Below are 19407 nucleotides of genomic sequence, written 5' to 3' on the forward strand. Positions count from 1 at the left end.
AGTAGGACAAAATGGCCTACTTTTCTCACTAATATGATTGCTTAATCTTGGACTACCGCTGGATGCTCAAGATTCCCAGTCTAAGATTTGGGGTTAATTCTTGGGCATTGTGAATCTTAATTCACTGGTGTTATTAAAATGCTGTGTGGGAGATGCTATAAAAGCAAAAAGTAGTCAGAGTTTCTTTTGCTTCTTCTCCTTTTTCTTCTTCTTATCAATATAACTCCTAATGATCACAATCAAAATCAAAGTACCACTGTGCAAGGCCCTGAACATACATATAATAAGTGATGACCTCTGCCAAAAAAGAGTTAAACTCACTGTCTATGAATTAGACTGAATTCTCAGCCCATATCAAGGGACAACGTGTAGCTAAGCTGGCCCAAGGGCACAGTAGGGAGGTTCCACATGTGTGAATACTCACATATAAGAGCATATGCACATGATAAAGGCATTATAATAATTGCTACATGATTTATCAAATTAGCATATACCTGTCTCTCTCCTACTTACTGGAAACAAAATCCTTTTTATATAAAACTTGGTTTTGGATTTGTGGTACAGAAAAGACAAACGCAACTGTAAGTATAAAGGGGATTCTTCAGGTTGCTGGACACATATATACCTTTGCAGTTCTATTCGGCTCTCTGATATCCAGAGTCCCTAAACTCAGCTTGTGCTGCTCAGTGTCACCACACAAGGTCTCCATAGTTCAGGTCCTGATATAAGAAGTCCTGGCTACTGACTGCATTACAGGATGATTATTATTTATCATTTCTATTACTGTAGTGTTTAGGAGCCCTAATGATGGATCAGCATCCCATTGTGCTAGGTTAAAAAAGACAGTTCCTGCCCCCAGCAGCTTACAGTCTAACTAATGATTTACTTATATTCGCATATCTTTAGTAATTTCCAAACCAAAATACTCCTCTATTAATTTTATAACACTTCAGGGTATGAATGTCAAGGGCTCTATAATGGTATTAGCACGTTTAACTTATTTCTGCTGTACTTCCTTAACAAGATAAAAAGATCCCTCTCTTTTTATAGAGCAAGCAACATGTAAACTACAGGAGCAATTTTTTTCCAGCATTAAAAATATTTAAGAAGTAAAAATGGACACAGATTTACTTCCACAAACCTCCAGGTATGCTTACTAATTCATGCATAGTATTTATTTGTATGTATGCATATTATTTACAGGATGTAAATAATTAGGATGATGTGAAAGCAAATACATTTGCATGTTTACATCTGAGAAGCAATTGGAAGGAACAACAAATTACATGATCAGACCTTTTTTGAAAATAATAATAATATAATATCACCATAGTACTTGATCTTGACATTTAAGTACTTCAGCAGGTTGATGACAAATTCAATAGAGTTCTCAGTAGGATAATAAATTCTATGAGCATAAAATAAAAACAGGAGTTTTTCATTTATTACTGGAGCTGTGTAAAATGTTTGTCAGAATATTAAAAAGTGTTTAGATGTGCTCTTGTCATTTTGGAAGCTTCTGGAAAAAAAATTTCAAGGTAGTTAAATTTTGAAGCAGTACTAGAAACACCATTCTATCTTTCTTTTCTGGTTTAGATATCAAAAGCTTTATCACAGATTGATGATCAGTGTTAAAGCTGAGGTTTTGAAGAGAAATACAGGGCAGAATAGTCTGCCCTATCTAGAACATGATGTAATTTCTACTCCAAAGCATTTTTAAGAAAATGGCGGGGGGGGGGGAGTTGTCTGTCTGAGAAAGCAGCATTTGTATCTCCTCCATCGCGGACTGGACATTCTGAAAGAAAGACTCACAATTTTGGAGTTCACGTCCCAGTTGGCACCTAAGTAAGTGGGATTTTTTTCAATGGATTTGAATGGGTTTTGGATTGAGCCCTGGGTTTACAAGCACTTGTCTTTATCAACCTTCCAAACACACTACAAAGCTCATCTTTTCTGTATGGCTTTTCAGAAGCGGGGAGATTAAGGACTCTGTTCTTTGTAAGGAATTTTATTTCATTTTTATTTTGCTGATACGTAAGTGTCCATTGGCAAGAACTAACTGAAAAGTCTGTAGTATCTAGTATATTAATATTTTGATAGTATGGACTATAACTTGTATATGGGTTGTGACGGGTTTGATCACAGAGACCCTCTTAAAACTACAGTACCCACCTGGGGAAGTGAGGAAACAGATTGACAGAGCGAGACAGGTACCCAGAAGTCACCTACTACAGGAGAGTCCCCACAAGGAAAATAACAGAACATCACTGGCCATCGCGTACAGCCCCCAGCTAAAACCTCTCTAGCACATTATCAACAATCTACAACCTATCCTGGAAAATGATCCCTCACTCTCACAGACCTTGGGAGACAGGCCAGTCCTCACTTACAGACAGCCCCGCAACCTGAAGCAAATACTCACCAGCAACTACAGACCACACCACAGAAACACTAACCCAGGAACCAATCCCTGTAGCAAACCTCGTTGCCTACTCTGTCCCCATATCTACTCCTCCGTTTCTTTTTGCATATCTACTCTAGTGACACCATCAGAGGACCCAACCACATCAGCCACACCATCATAGGCTCATTCACCTGCATGTCTACTAATGTTATATAGGCCATCATGTGCCAGCAATGCCCCTCTGCCATGTACATTGGCCAAACCGGACAGTCCCTACGTAAAAGAATAAATGGACACAAATCGGACATCAAGAGTGGTAACACACAAAAGCCAGTAGGAGAACACTTCAATCTTCAGATTTGAAAGTAGCTGTACTTGAACAAAAAAAACTTCAGAAACAGACTTCAAAGAGAAACAGCAGAGCTACAATTCATTTGCAAACTTAACACCATTAATTTGGGCTTGAATAGGGACTGGGAGTGGCAGGCTCATTACAGAAGCAGCTTTGCATCTCCTGGAATTGACACCTCCTCATCTATTGTTGGGAGTGGACTACATCCACCTGATTGAATTGGCCCTGCCAACACTGGTTCTCCACTTGTGAGGTAACTCCCTTCCCTTTATGTGTCAGTATATTTATGCCTGCATCTTTAACTTTCACTCCATGCATCTGAAGAAGTGAGGTTTTTACCCATGAAAACTTATGCTCAAATAAATCTGTTAGTCTTTAAGGTGCCACCAGACTCTTTGTTCCTCTTGGGACTGTCAGATGACATGCTGAAATTACCTGAGTCTGTTTTCCCTACCAGCTTGGGATACCAGAACCCTGTCTTGTTGAGCCAGACACGCTAGCCTGCTGCAACCCAGACCCAGGGTCTGGTGCATGCCCCCAAAGCTGCAGGCTTTAACTAAAAACTGCTCAGCAGGTCTCCTATCTCCAGCACCTAGAGACCCAGCTCCAAATGGGATCCAAACCCCAAATAAATCCATTTTACTCTGTATAAGCTTTATACAGAGTAAACTCATAAATTGTCCACCCTCTATAACACTGATAGAGACAGATGCACAGCTGTTTGCTCCCCCAAGTATTAATCACTTACTCTGGGTTCATTAATAAACAAAAATAATTTTATTAAGTATAAAAATAGAATTTAAGTGGTTTCAAGTAATAACAGACTGAACAAAGTAAGTCATCAAGCAAAATAAAGCAAAAACACGCAAGTCGAAGCCTAATACATTAAGAAACTGATTACAGGTAAAATCTCATCCTCAGAGACATTCCGATATTCTTCTTTCACAGACTAGAATCATTCCTGGTCTGCGCCCAATCCTTTCCCCTGGTACAGTCCTTGTTAGTTTCAGGAGACATCTTAGGTGGAAACTAGGGGTTTTCTCATGACTGGAAGCCCCCTTTGTTCTGTTCCACCCCCTTTTATATCTTTGGCACAAGGTGGGAATCTTTTGTGTCTCTAGGTCCCCACCTATCCTTCTAAATGGAAAAGCACCAAGTTTAAGATGGATTCCAGTAGCAGGTGACATGTTCACATGTCCTGTGAGACCCCAGCCTCCATTCTTCCAGGGCTGGCCCACATGTACCCAGGAAGGTTTGGAAGTAAACAAAACCATTTGCAGGTCATTGATTCTAAAGCACTCTTAATGGCTTCAATTTAATATGTTTATATCAGTAATGCAAGTTTACATCTTGTTCTCCTAACTCAAGACATAGAAATAATACATGCAAACAAATAAGATGAACACACTCAGTAGATCATAAGCTTTGTAATGATACCTTACAAGAGACCTTTTGCATGAAGCATATTCCAATTACATTATATTCACACTTATAAGCATATTTCCATAAAACATTATGGAGTGCAACGGCACACGGATCCTCAGAGCTTGGAATGGGAATAGGGTTGCCAACATTGTACTTCAAAAATAAGGAACTGTTTTCTTAGCACCCTCACTCCATCCCTCCTCCTGATATTATTATTATCATTAATAATTAATAAAGCAGTACTCACCTACATTCTACAGGGGCAGTATCCTGCTCTTTTTGCAGAACTCAGCAGCCCCTGATCAGTCAGAGATGAAAAAATAAGGGACATCCCTTGTAATAAGGGACTGTTGGCAACCCTAGATGGGAATATATTTATGTTAAATAAAATCCATCCCAGGCCCTCTTTTGAGGAGAACTGTAATCATGCTGACTGCAGTAGCAGGAATTTGTTCCTGACTTCACCAGAGCTCTGTATCGGTAAAGAGAACTGCAGTAGCTGACCTTGTTGCAGGAGCACAATGTAAGTAAATATGGCCTTGAAGCTGGAACCTCATACTCCCAGGAAACTTTGCAGACAGAGTGCACTCATGTATCTTTATTGGTATAGTTTGCAGATGACTCAAAGACTGTTTAGGTAGTCTGTATTGCAGAGGAAAGCAGTGACTCAGAGAAGAACTTAGAGTTCATCATAAATCTGTTATTTTCATGGCATACAGGTAGAGAGAGAGAAGAATAACATAAATACTCTTTCTGGAAAAATGAAGCATAACACTAGTTTGTTTCCAGAACCCTAACACAAAACAGTGAAACACAAAGTCACAGTGTGCTCCTAAGGTAAAGAGGCACAACTCATCCCACCTTTCTCTAGGCTGACTTTCTTCAGGCTGCCCAATTGAACCCAGATCACATTGTTTCCCTCAGAGCCTACAAGCAGGACCAGGAAACCCCTTGTAATTTAAAGTGAGTGTTTCTAATTTAGTACACCAAAATAGCCACCTCAACCTGAATTCTCAGTGCAATGCTATGGTAAAAAGGACTAATATGATCCTGGGGTGTATAAAATGGGGAATATCAAGGAGAAGTAAGAAAGTAATATTGCCTTTTTACACAACATTGGGAAAACCACTACTAGAATACTGTGTACAGCTTGGTATCCACACTTAAAGAAAGATGTGGCAATATTAGAGAGATCAAAGGAGAGCCAAAAAATAATCCAGGCTCTGGATGATATCCTAATGGATGTGAGTCTTAAAGAGCTTGGCTCTTTCATCTTATCAAAGAGAAGGTTTAGAGGTGACTTGATCACTGGGAATAGGTACTTACATTTGATACACATATCTGGAAGGGTGGAGGGCTTTTCCATATTGCTGTCAAAGGCATAACAATTGGAAATTGAAGATAGACAAATCCAACCTTGAAATAATATGCAATTTCCCAGTAGTAAAAATAATTATACATTGAAACAACTTACCAGAGGAGGTGGTGGGTTCACCACCATTTGGAGTCTTTAAGGCGTGATTCATTATCTTTTAGAAAATATGCTTGAATCCAGTCTCTGGGATTCTACTGCCTGTATATGTAGCAGTGGGAGTTGAGCTGCATGGTTATCTCTGTATCATGGTCAGTAGAACAGAGGTCCCATTGTTTCCTGGAGGGAATGTTATGAATAGGACAACAATGGAACAGGGAATGGGAGGAATCAGGCTGGAAACAATGCAGCCATATGGATAAAGCAGAGCAGAGTTTAATAAAGTTCTACTTCTTCAGTGTAACCTGCATTGCATTTGACTCTTTGCAAATGAAATATGGTGGCAGCCTCTGAATGGTGAGATTTCTGTAGGCAACAGCTGGCAGCGTGAGTCTGAAGTCTGAAGTCCCTCTGAGCCCTGGATTTAGGGGACAGAAACCTAACCCGGTGATGGAGCCAGTGGAGGGAGGAATTTGAGCTCTACACAGAACTGGCCCTGCAGGAGAACGACAACAACAGTAGGCAAGAAAAAAAATTACCTTATTGAGGAACAAGGCATACAGAGCTGCACCACTCTGAAGCTCCCCACTGGCTCAACCCTTACAGAAGTCCTAGGAGCCTCAGGGAACTATTGCTCCCCAAAGCAGAGCTAAATGGTGCAGCAACAGTGCTTTTTCATTAGGGAGCAATCTGAAGGAGAGGGAAGAAATCCCTTATGTTACTGCATTACACACACTGGAAGCTGCATGCAACTTTTGGGACTTGACAGATTCCTTAATTCAGGACAGGATAGTTTGAGGACCTTGGAATCACCAACTTTTGGAGTGGTTCTGGGAAAGCTATCTGACATTAGACAGAGGGCATGCAGCAGCATCCTCAGGAGAAGGGATGAAAGTTCAAGGAGGCACAACAACTGCAGAAGTTCACAAAGTGAGACAACAGCAAAGGAGAGTGGGTGGCCAGGGTTCCATACCCACAGTGAGAATCATTTACTGTGGGAGACAACATGAGTGGCTGAAGAAGTGCCCCACACTAGGATGCATTTCAAGGAATGTTGGAAGTGGAACCATTTTAGCAGTGTGTGCCAGAGCAGAGAAAGAATCATTCAGACTTGTACGGGGGAGAGGGGGGCAGGGTCATATGAGACAGTGGTGATACTATCTGAGCAGGGGGTTGGACTAGATGACCTCCTGAGATCTCTTCCAAGCCTAATCTTCTATGATTCTTTTATACCTTGATTCTCTGCTTGAGTCCAGAAGCACTTCAGGTTCAGGCTGTCAGGACAGGAAAGCAAGAAGGGAAAATACCAACCTCTGTGCATGCCACAATGCTGATATGGAAATACCATGCGCACTGTCAGCTGGATAGAGGGGCCTCCTGCAATGTGATTCCTTGGTGAATTGGACTTGGACACATACATTTCAAAGAGCAGGCACAATCTAGTAATGTACAACGACAGCATAATGCAAACCATATAAAATGTGACCTCAAAGTAGCTTACCCGAAGAATGACAGACAATACCATCTCAAAGTTCTGGTGGTGGATGGTAAGCACCAAACTTGCCTCTTGGTCAACACGTCTTACAAATTCTGGATCTGATCAGGGTGCAGATTGAGAATTTTATAGCAGTAGTGCAAAAAGCAAAAGGGGGAGTCCCATAGAAAATGGAGACAATTTTAGAAGCATATGGGGATGGTTTCAAACGGAACAGGTGCCTTGAAGGAAAGCTGTGACTAGACGTAGAACCCACAGTGGAACATGTTTGCTTGTCATGAAGGAAAATTCCAGTGGCACTACATTATCCAGTAGTCAGGGAACTAAAAACTCTGCAGAGAAGGGGTATCATTGCACCTGTAGAGGCTAATAGAGCCGGGGTAAACAGCATTGTGGTTTTAAGGAAGTCCTCAGGTAAATTACACATCTACATAGATCCAAAGCCATTGAACCAGGTATTGAAAAGATGCCACTACCCAGTGTCTCCAGTTTGCTTTATTAAAGTTTTATTCCTTTCTCATTCACTAGTTTGTTATTTAATGAACCCCAAGATTGTTACATGAAGTCAGACTTGCTGAATGAGAAGAAAAACTGCAGACATTTTCATAGATACTAAGGTCAGAAGGGACCATTATGATCATCTAGTCCAACCTCCTGCCCAACACAGGCCACAGAATTTCACCCACCCACTCCTGCGAAAAACCTCTCCCCTATGTCTGAGCTATTGAAGTCCTCAAGTCATGGTTTAAAGACTTCAAGGAGCAAAGAATCCTCCAGCAAGTGACCTGTGCCCCATGCTACAGAGGAAGGCGAAAAACCCCCAGGGTCTCTGCCAATCTGCCCTGGAGGAAAATTCCTTCCCGACCCCAGATATGGCAATCAGCTGAACCCTGAGCATATGGACAAGATTCACCAGCCAGATACCCAGGAAAGAATTCTCTGTAGTAACTCAGATCCCACCCCATCTAACATCCTATCACAGGCCATTGGGCCTATTTACTATGAATAGTTAAAGATCAATTAATTACCAAAATCATGTTATCCCATCCTGCCTGTGTTTGCAACTGAAAGCAGAGATAAACAGAGACACCACAGAAGCACATGGAGCACCAGGCAGAGAGACTTTTGCATGTATGTGGTAGGCACAATAGTAGCTTGACTAGCTTAAGAAAGGAAAAAAGCCAAAAATTGAAGCAACCTCCTTCCAGTCTGCAATTGCCAGGTAATGTTGCAGAGAACTGGAAAAAATCAGATAGAGATTTGAATTGTATTTAGTAGCCATGGGGCAGAGGGAACAATGATAAAGGGAAATCATCTATTTTTTGTATGTTGTTGGAGAGGAAGCATTGGATATTTGTAATAACTTTAAGTTTGAAGAAGATGAAAGCATGAAGTTAAATAAAATACTGACTACATTTGAGAGATATTGCTTGCCAAAAAGGCATGAAAACCTTTGAGAGACCCAATTTTTTTACATGCATGCAAAAAACTGATGATAACCTAGAGCAATATGTCACCAAATTAAGAAAACTCAGAAAACCTGTGACTTCAGTGAGTTGACAGTCTCTGGTCAAAGACAGAATCATTTGTGGCATTAAAGACAATGTGTTGAGAGAGAGTGTTCTGTGAAAGAGATTTAACTTTAGAAAGAGCTCTTCAAACATGCAGGGCAGAAGAAACTGTGAAAGCACAAGCCAAAAAGCTTAATTCATCAGAAGGGTTTATCCATGTACTAAAGAATATAGCCAGAATAGATCAAATCAGAAAGTGGAACCACTCGCTGTGAAAACCACTTCTAGATGGAAGACCAGGTACTGTTATGTGGAAGGTGTGGATTACAGCATGGCCCCAAACAATGTGTTGCCTTTTGGAATCTGTCATAAATGTGGAAACATAATTATTTTGCAAAATGCCACAGAACCCAAATGCAGAAAATGCAAGTGCATTCAGTTAAAGACAATCTGGTTGAGGAGTTTTTCATAGACATATTGGGATCTACCAAGCCTGATGAGAAGGACTGGATACTGCCTATGCCTATGTAAATGGAACAATTATTCCTCTGAAACTGGACACAGGAGCTCAGGTTAATATTCTGTCTGAACAAGACCGAGAGACTGAAAATAAGACCAAAACTGGGACCAACAAAAATAAAGTAACTGGTTATTCTGGAATAAATATACCAGTGAAGGGGAGAAGCAGTGCTAGCATCAATTAAAAAAAACCACCATGTACAGGCTCCCTTTCATTCTAGTGCTAAACAAGGTGACACCAATTTTAGGCCTTGCTGCACATGAGAAGCTCAATTTGGTAAAACAGGTGTTCTCACTACCAGATCATACTGAACCTGGCTATGAGGAACTCTTTCAGGAATATCATGACCTGTCTCAAGGGTTGGGTTGCTTGCAAACATGAATTTACTAAGATGGGGTGATTTTCAAGGGTAGTAAGGTTATAATTCCAATGAGCCTAAGGGTATGTCTACACTACGAAATTAGGTCGAATTTATAGAAGTCGTTTTTTTAGAAATCGTTTTTATATATTCAAGTGTGTGTGTCCCCACAGAAAATGCTCTAAGTGCATTGAGTGCATTAACTCGGTGGAGTGCTTCCACAGTACTGAGGCAAGCGTCGACTTCGGAGTGTTGCACTGTGGGTAGCTATCCCACAGTTCCCGCAATCTCCTCTGCCCATTGGAATTCTGGGTTGAGATCCCAATGCCTGATGGGGATAAAACATTGTCGCGGGTGGTTCTGGGTACATATCGTCAGGCCCCCGTTCCCTCCCTCCCTCCGTGAAAGCAGCAGCAGACAATCATTTTGCGCCTTTTTTCTTGAGTTACCTGTGCAGACACCATACCATGGCAAGCATGGAGCCCGCTCAGCTAACCATCACCGTATGTCTCCTGGGTGCTGGCAGTACTGCATTGCTACACAGCAGCAGCAACCCATTGCCTTGTGGCAGCAGGTACAGTAGGACTGGTAGCCATCATCGTCATGTCCGAGGTGCTCCTGGTCGCCTCTGTGAGGTCGATCAGGAGCGCCTGGGCAGACATGGGTGCAGGGACTAAATTTGGAGTGACTTGACCAGGTCATTCTCTTTAGTCCTGCAGTCAGTCCTATTGAACCATCTTATGGTGAGCAGGCAGGTGATACGGATTGCTATCAGGCCTATTGTACCATCTTCTGCCGGGCAGGGAAGATATGAGGATGGCTAGCAGTCCTTCTGCACCATCTGCTGCCAGCCAAAAATGTAAAAGATAGATGGAGTGGATCAAAACAAGAAATAGACCAGATTTGTTTTGTACTCATTTGCTTCCCCCCCACACCCCGTCTAGGGGACTCATTCCTCTAAGTCACACTGCAGTCACTCACAGAGAAGGTGCAGAGAGGTAAATCTAGCCATGTATCAACCAGAGGCCAGACCAACCTACTTGTTCCAATAAGAACAATCACTTAGGTGCACCATTTCTTATTAGAACCCTCTGTGAAGTCCTGCCTGAAATACGCCTTGATGTAAAGCCACCCCCTTTGTTGATTTTAATTCCCTGTAAGCCAACCCTGTGAGCCATGTCATCAGTCGCCCCTCCCTCTGTCAGAGCAATGGCAGACAATCGTTCCGCGCCTTTTTTCTGTGCGGACACCATACCAAGGCAAGCATGGAGGCCGCTCAGCTCACTTTGGTAATTAGGAGCACATTAAACACCACACACATTATCCAGCAGTATATGCAGCACCAAAACCTGGCAAAGTGATACCGGGCGAGGAGGCGACGTCAGCGCGGTCACGTGAGTGATCAGGACATGGACACAGATTTCTCTGAAAGCATGGGCCCTGCCAATGCATGCATCATGGTGCTAATGGGGCAGGTTCATGCTGTGGAACGCTGATTCTGGCTCGGGAAATAAGCACAGACTGGTGGGACCGCATAGTGTTGCAGGTCTGGGACGATTCCCAGTGGCTGCGAAACTTTCGCATGCATAAGGGCACTTTCATGGAATTTTGTGACTTGCTTTCCCCTGCCCTGAAGCGCAAGAATACCAAGATGAGAGCAGCCCTCACAGTTGAGAAGCGAGTGGCAATAGCCCTGTGGAAGCTTGCAACGCCAGACAGCTACCGGTCAGTTGCGAATCAATTTGGAGTGGGCAAATCTACTGTGGGGGGCTGCTGTGATGCAAGTAGCCCACGCAATCAAAGATCTGCTGATATTAAGGGTAGTGACCCTAGGAAATGTGCAGGTCATAGTAGATGGCTTTGCTGCAATGGGATTCCCTAACTGTGGTGGGGCCATAGACGGAACCCATATCCCTATCTTGGTACCGGAGTACCAAACCGGCGAGTACATAAACCGCAAGGGGTACTTTTCAATAGTGCTGAAAGCTCTGGTGGATCACAAGGGACATTTCACCAACATCAGCGTGGGATGGCTGGGAAAGGTACATGACGCTTGCATCCTCAGGAACTCTGGTCTTTTTCAAAAGCTGCAGGAAGGGACTTTATTCCCAGACCAGAAAATAACTGTTGGGGATGTTGAAATGCCTATATGTATCCTTGGGGACCCGGCCTACCCCTTAATGCCATGGCTCATGAAGCCGTACACAGGCAGCCTGGACAGTAGTCAGGAGCTATTCAACTACAGGCTGAGCAAGTGCAGAATGGTGGTAGAATGCGCATTTGGACGTTTAAAGGCGCACTGTAGTTTAAAGGTGCAGTTTACTCACTCTGTTAGAGCTCAGCGAAACCAATATTCCCACTGTTATTACTGCTTGCTGTGCGCTCCACAACATCTGTGAGAGTAAGGGGGAGACGATTATGGCGGGGTGGGAGGTTGAGGCAAATCGCCTGGCTGCTGGTTACGCACAGCCAGACACCAGGGCGGTTAGAAGAGCACAGGAGGGCGAAGCTTTGAAAACTAGTTTCATGACTGGACAGGCTACGGTGTGAAAGTTCTGTTTGTTTCTCCTTGATGAAACCCACCACCCCTTGGTTCACTCTACTTCCCTGTAAGCTAACTTACACCCTCCCCTCCTCCCTTTGCTCACCGCTTGCAGAGGCAATAAAGTCATTGTTGCTTCACATTCATGCATTCTTTATTCATTCATCACACAAATACGGGGATGACTTCTAAGGTAGCCCAGGAGGGGTGGTGGAGGAGGGAAGGAAAATGCCACACAGCACTTTAAAATTTTACAACTTTAAAATTTATTGAATGCCAGCCTTCTGTTGCTTGGGCAATCCTCTGGAGTGGAGTGGTTGGTTACCGGAGGCCCCCCCACCGCATTCTTGGGCATCTGGGTGAGGAGGCTATGGAACTTGGGGAGGAGGGTGGTTGGTTACAGAGGGGCTGTAGCGGCAGTCTGTGCTCCAGCTGCCTTTGCTGCAGCTCAACCATACACTGGAGCATATTGGTTTGATCCTCCAGCAGCCTCAGCATTGAATCCTGCCTCCTCTCATCACGCTGCTGCCACATTTGAGCTTCAGCCCTGTCTTCAGCCTGCCACTTACTCTCTTCAGCCCGCCACTTACTCTCTTCAGCCCGCCACCTCTCTTCCCGGTCATTTTGTTATTTCCTGCACTCTGACATTATTTGCCTCCATTCATTTGTCTGTACTCTGTCAGTGTGGGAGGACAGCATGAGCTCATAGAACATTTCATCATGAGTGCGTTTTTTTTTTCTTTCTAATCTCCACTAGCCTTTGGGAAGGAGAAGATCCTGTGATCATTGAAACACATGCAGCTGGTGGAGGAAAAAAAAGGGACAGCAGTATTTAAAAAGACACATTTTATAAAACAATGGCTACACTCTTTCACAGTAAACCTTACTGTTAACATTACATACATAGCACATGTGCTTTCGTTACAAGGTCGCATTTTGCCTCCCCCCATCGCGTGACTACCCCCTCAACCCTCCCCCCTCCCCATGGCTAACAGCGGAGAAAATTTCTGTTCAGCCACAGTCAAACAGCCCAGCAGGAATGGGCACCTCTGAGTGTCCCCTGAAGAAAAGCACCCTAGTTCAACCAGGTGACCATGAATGATATCTCACTCTCCTGAGGATAACACAGAGAGATAAAGAACGGATGTTATTTGAATGCCAGCAACCATACACTGCAATTCTTTGTTGTACAATAATTCCTGAGTACGTGCTACTGGCTGGAGTGGTAAAGTGTCCTACCGTGGAGGACGCAATAAGGCTGCCGTCCCCAGAAACCTTTTGCAAAGGGTTTGGGAGTACATCCAGGAGAGCCGCGAATGCCAGGGAAAATTAATCCTTTCACATGCTTGCTTTTAAACCATGTATAGTATTTTAAAAGGTACACTCACAAGAGGTCCCTTCTCCACCTGCCGGGTCCAGGAGGCAGCCTTTGGTGGGTTCGGGGGATACTGTCTCCAGGTCCAGGGTGAGAAACAATTTCTGGCTGTCGGGAAAACCGGTTTCTCCGCTTGCTTGCTGTGAGCTATCTACAACCTCATCATCTTCTTCGTCCCCAAAACCTGCTTCCGTGTTGCCTCCATTTCCATTGAAGGAGTCAAACAACACGGCTGGGGTAGTGGTGGCTGAACCCCCTAAAATGGCTTGCAGCTCATCATAGAAGCGGCATGTTTGGGGCTCTGACCCAGAGCGGCCGTTCGCCACTCTGGCTTTCTGGTAGGTTTGCCTCAGCTCCTTAAGTTTCACGCGGCACTGCTTCAGGTCCCTGTTATGGCCTCTGTCCTTCATGCCCTGGGAGATTTTGACAAATGTTTTGGCATTTTGAAAACTGGAAGGGAGTTCTGATAGCACGGATTCCTCTCCCCATACAGCGATCAGATCCCGTACCTCCCGTTCGGTCCATGCTGGAGATCTTTTGTGATTCTGGAACTCCATCATGGTCACCTCTGCTGATGAGCTCTGCATGGTCACCTGCAGCTTGCCACGCTGGCCAAACAGGAAATGAGATTCAAAAGTTCGCGGTTCTGTTCCTGTCTACCTGGCCAGTGCATCTGAGTTGAAAGTGCTGTCCAGAGTGGTCACAATGGAGCACTCTGGGTTAGCTCCTGGAGGCCAATACCATCGAATTGTGTCCACAGTACCCCAAATTCACCCCGGCAAGGCCGATTTAAGCACTAATCCACTTGTCAGGGGTGGAGTAAGGAAATCGATTTTAAGAGCCCTTTAAGTCGAAAAAAAGGGCTTCATCGTGTGGATGGGTGCAGGTTTACATCGATTTAACGCTGCTAAATTCGACCTAAAGTCTTAGTGTAGACCAGGGCTCTGAAAAGAAATGATAGAGAAGATCCACAAGGGTCATTTAGGAATTGAGGAGCACAAACAAAAAACACAATAGGTGCTGTATTGTCTGTGAATCAATCACAACATTACTAATGTGGTTGGAAACTGCATTTCAATCTTGAAATACAAGTCATGCCAACAGGCAGAGCCACCGAGTCCTTATCCAGTTCCACAAAGTCCTTATGAGAAGGTAGGCACTGATTTATTTACCTCATAATCAAAGGATTATTTTAAAATCACAAATTATTATTCTCTGTATCCAGAAATTTTCACACTGTGCAGTACTAATAGTAAGTCAGTGATAGCCAGCCTGAAGGGAATCTTCTCCAGACATGGAATTCCAGATGAAGTCTTTAGCGATAATGGCTGCGATTTTCCAGTGCAGATTTTAGGCAATTTGCCATAGATTGGAATTTTCATCACAAAGCATCAAGTCCAAATTACCCCAGCAATCAAATGGACTTTTGGAAAGGTCTTGACAGACAGTAAAGACCCTTATGAAAAAGACTTTTCACAGTGGAGGTGATTTGTATAAAGTGTTACTGGTTTACCAAAGTACAGCCATGGAGAATGGCTCTTCTTCAGCTCAGCTGTTAGTGGGAAGAAGGATCTGATCTAATTTGCCAATTACTGATAACCTACCGAAATCTCATAACAATGAAACTATATGGAAGATGAAAGAAAATCAGAAGTGGAAGCATAAATATTATTTGACAAAAGGGTCTGTGATCTCCCATCTCTTAACCTAGTTGATAGTGTGCTTGAGAAATCACACCTCTAATACTTGGGCCCAAATGGGTACCATTAAAGAACAGCTGCATCTTATGGTCTTATGTAGTCATCTTATGGTCTTATGTAGTCATCTGCATCAAGGTCTTATGTAGTCCAGGCAGACCTGGGAGACACATTTCGATGTATTCAAACGGATCTACAAGTAACCCCAGAATGTTCCAACACATTGACAGTAGATGTGGACTCTGGCATTTCCCGTCTGATCCTTTATCATCAATGCACAAAGGAAAAACTGTCAAGGAACAAGAGAACAACTCAAACTCTAATGAAAAGCTGATACTGAGAAGATAAGAGGAGGAGATGAAAGGCCCTGAAAGACTCAGAGTAACTTGCTAACCTGCCTGGAGAAGAGGTATTTGAAGAAAGAGAGTGGTAAAGACTCACTCAAGAGTGATATGCTGGTAACCTCTAGTCTCTAGGGAATTGACACATTGGGTTTATGGAAATATACTACCTGGGTTGAGAGTTTAATGCATGTGTTATTAGATAGTTGTTAGCTGTTTATATATGTCTGTGTATATAAGAGTTAATTTGTTTTTCTTGAAGAGGAAAGACATAGAGATATGTTTGTAGAGGATTATAATTTAGAGACACTCTCATAAGGGACAGTATTATGAACATAGGCATTTAGAGAGATGCTCTTTAAGCAGGAGGTGGGAACACCACATGGCTGTGTGGAGCAGCTCACCACAGAAGCTCTTCAGTTTGTTTTATTAAAGTTTTATTCCTTTCTCATTCACTGATTTGTTATTTAATGAATCCCATGATCGTTACAATCTGCTCACAGCAGAGGCACTGAAAGCAGTCACAGACATGCCAGTTCCAGATGTGAAAGGGTTAGAGCTCTTTGTAGAAATGATAAATTTTTCTGTCCAAGTTCTGACCATACCTGGCTGCAGTAGGTTGAGTGGGACTGGATAGATCCCCAACAACAAGCATTAACACTCTGTAACAAATGATAATGGATGCCCCCCATGTCAGGAAATACTATCAGCCAGGAAAGCCACAGACACTACAGTGTAATGCATCCAAAAGATTGGGTGTATGTCTTTTGCTGTAGTAACTGGTCTCTTATGCCAGCAGAACTCGGGAATTAAAAGGGATATTCCCAGATAAGGGTGGGGGAAGCTTCTGGCTGTGGTATTTGGAGCGCAATGATTCCATCAGTATACCTATGACCACCCTGTAATAGCATCAGGTGCCATGGATCTAAAACCTAGCCTGAAGGCTGCTAAGTTAGAGCTATACTTTCCGTGCCACCATTATGCAAGGCCAGGCAACGAACCTGAACCTTATATCCTGACGCAGCAGGATCAACTGACTAGCAGCTGACAGCTGATTGAATGCCCTTGGCATAAAGCTTCTTGTTCCTGCCACACCTCTTGTCTGAGGAAAGTAGTCACTTGACCAGACCTTTGAGACCTTCCACCTCCTCACCTTGTCCCTGCTCCTTGTTCCTGTTATCAGTTATTGACTCTAGCTTTTTTGCCCTTGACGTGTCTCTCTTCCACCTCTTGTTTAACCCTTGGCGTAGCTTCTAACTCTGACTCCCTGCATGACTCTTGGCCATGACCACGACTCTACTCTGGGCTCTGACCATTTAAGTCAGACATCCCATGTTAAGGGGTTTTAACCAGACACAAACATCGAGGCACAGTCATGGCAAAACCCCTTCTTAGTTCTCCAAAAAAGATTGTTGCACATGTTAATGTCCTGCAGTGCTACAAAGTAGAGATCAGATATTGATCAGTATAATTACTGGTGTTATCTGGGCATATATACCCAGAATCAGCAAGTTATGGGAAAGAGAACAGGGCACAGTGCAGCTTGTTAATGGATTCAATCCCCCGAATTTCAACTTTGAAGCTGATGGAAATCAAAGAGGGTACAGAAAAGGACATCCAACTACAAGCAGGCAAGAGAACAATACTAGTAGGGTGTCTAGAAAACAAAAGCCAAGTACCAGGAGGAGCACACTCACATTTCAAATTAAAGATTAGCTGAGTGTGCAAGATTGAATCATATCTTGAGGACAGAGAGCTGTTGTCCCCACTTCGTTATGTAAGGTTACCATGCAAAAAATACATGCCTCTCACCTTGGCATTGACAGCTGTCTTAGATTGACTTAAGGGTGTGTTTTTTGGCCAGGCATTAATATTCAACTCCATTATTTGAAGGGGTTGAAACCTGCCGGTCATGTGATAGCCCCCAGCAGAAAGAGACCACATGAGCTGCCTACAGGAGAGGGTGAGAGCGGACTTATTTACCTTCAAAGAAAAATAGTACTTAATTATAATGGGCTTCCACTCATATTTTTGGGAGGTCAATGTCCTTCCTGATACAAAAAGCAGGTCAGTGATTTGCAAACTTAAGCCACTTTGTGAGATACTGCATTCACTGACAATGGACTCCAAGTTGCTAATTCAAGGAACCTGAATGCAAATGGAAGTTTGACCATCACATCTCCTCTCCAGTCCACCCACAGAGCAATGGTAAGGTGAAATCAGGGGTGAAAATAGCTAAGAGACTGTGACACAAGAATGTTTTTCTGGTTCAGATGCCTAGCTACTATTTTTGGCAGACAGGAATACCCCATCACAGAGCTGCCAAAACAATCTAACGCAGGCATTGATGGGACAAAGGATCAAAACCCTGCTACCAATGAAGAAAGACCAGTTAGCTAGAAGGCTGGAGATAGCCAACAATCAGAGAAAGCAGGCACTGGAGTAAGACAGGTCATTCAGGAACATATTGTCCCTGGAGACAGACACTCTTGTGAGGATCCAATGAGACACCAGAAGGAGTGAACTAAAGTGGTTATGAGGGGTGCAGTGGCACTCAGAGCACACGTGACTACACAGAGAGAGCCTACAGGAAATAATCACAGAGCATAGAGACAGAACCATTGGGAGGCCAACCCATTGAGAGCGAGTTTACTATACTTAGTGAGAGGGAGACAGATAATTTGGTCTCCTTAACAGAAGATCACACCAGAGGCGACCTACCTCAAAGGCTGTGTAACCAGCTGAATCTGTGGTAAAACAAGATTCCAAATTGACTATGTGCTAGTAATCTCTAGCCAAAGGGATGGAGGGCAGAGCAGGATTGGGGCTTCTTTTTTAAAAAAGAAATGGTAAAATAAGGAAGATGTATTGTGATCAGAAGAACTGAAGTCAGATGGCCCATGTTCCTTGGAGGAACTCTTATTGTGGGAACACCAGGTAAATAGGGAGGAAGCAACCCAGCCACATGCATAAAGCAGTCTGCAGGGTTTATTAAAGTTCCACTTGTTGAACTCAACCTGCAGTCAGCTTCACTCCTTGTGACTGAAACAATGATCCTGGTTGACCTTAGATTCTGTGAATTAATGAATCCCCTGTTCTTTCCCTTCCTTCTTGGGCCATAGAGAGAGTTGGAAGGTCTGAATTGCTTTCAATACAGTTATAATACTTGCAGCTCTGCAGTAGAACAATGGCTATAAACAAATCATCAGCTTCAGGGCTTTAGCCATTTGCCTGCATGGTCAAGCAGATTTTTTTTCCCCCGTTGCACAGTGGCCACATGTATTCTGTCTTTGCTGGCTTTTGCCTTCCTATTGTGGTGGAAAATTAACCACGCATTGTGTTTGGATCAGAACAAACCTGAGGCCAGCTTTACTCAAGCATGCGCATACAGGGAGAGTCAGCCGGAGCTGCTCTGGTGTAAACAGAAAATACAGGAGTTTATATAGCTGAAAACCACAACTGGTCAAGCACATTTCCACCAATGGAGCTTTCCCTTATTTGGCATATAATGCGAGCCTTAACAGTAGTTTTGCCTTATTTGGAATTTGGAATATAGCAAAACAAGCTTTACCTGTTATTGACAGGTTGTTCTTTTGCGGTTAACAGTCTTTCCTAATTTCTAGCTGTTAGGGTTACATTTCTTAAGCTGTGCTGCTGCAATTGCCCCACAATGGAATTTTCCTTACTCTCTTCTTAAGCTTCATATACACAGTTAGCCTGACCAAAGTTTTAGGCCTACCTGAGTCTACTGTGTTTTTTCTCCACACCATGAAGCATCAGCAGTTGGCCACAGCTGGAGATGAGACACTGAACCGTATGCACTAGTGTTCTGACATGGTACAAAAAATCCTCTTACTTAGATGCCTGAATGTGTGTCTTGCTCACATGTTCAGGGGCGAATGATTGCCCAATTTGG

At 43.3% G+C, this 19407-nt stretch overlaps 1 protein-coding gene across 1 annotated transcript in view; it reads right to left on the minus strand.

Moving 5' to 3' along the window:
* Positions 1-12796: 12796 nt before the first annotated feature.
* The window catches only part of LOC142071977 (uncharacterized), a 132362-nt gene continuing 125751 nt past the window's right edge, over positions 12797-19407 (minus strand). The window contains exon 2 of the mRNA XM_075128229.1: positions 12797-12879. Coding sequence (XP_074984330.1) covers positions 12797-12879 — 83 coding nt within the window. The remainder of the gene's footprint in view (positions 12880-19407) is intronic.

This window comes from Caretta caretta, chromosome 4 (assembly GCF_965140235.1).
Source record: "Caretta caretta isolate rCarCar2 chromosome 4, rCarCar1.hap1, whole genome shotgun sequence".
Classification (NCBI taxonomy): Eukaryota; Metazoa; Chordata; order Testudines; family Cheloniidae; genus Caretta; species Caretta caretta.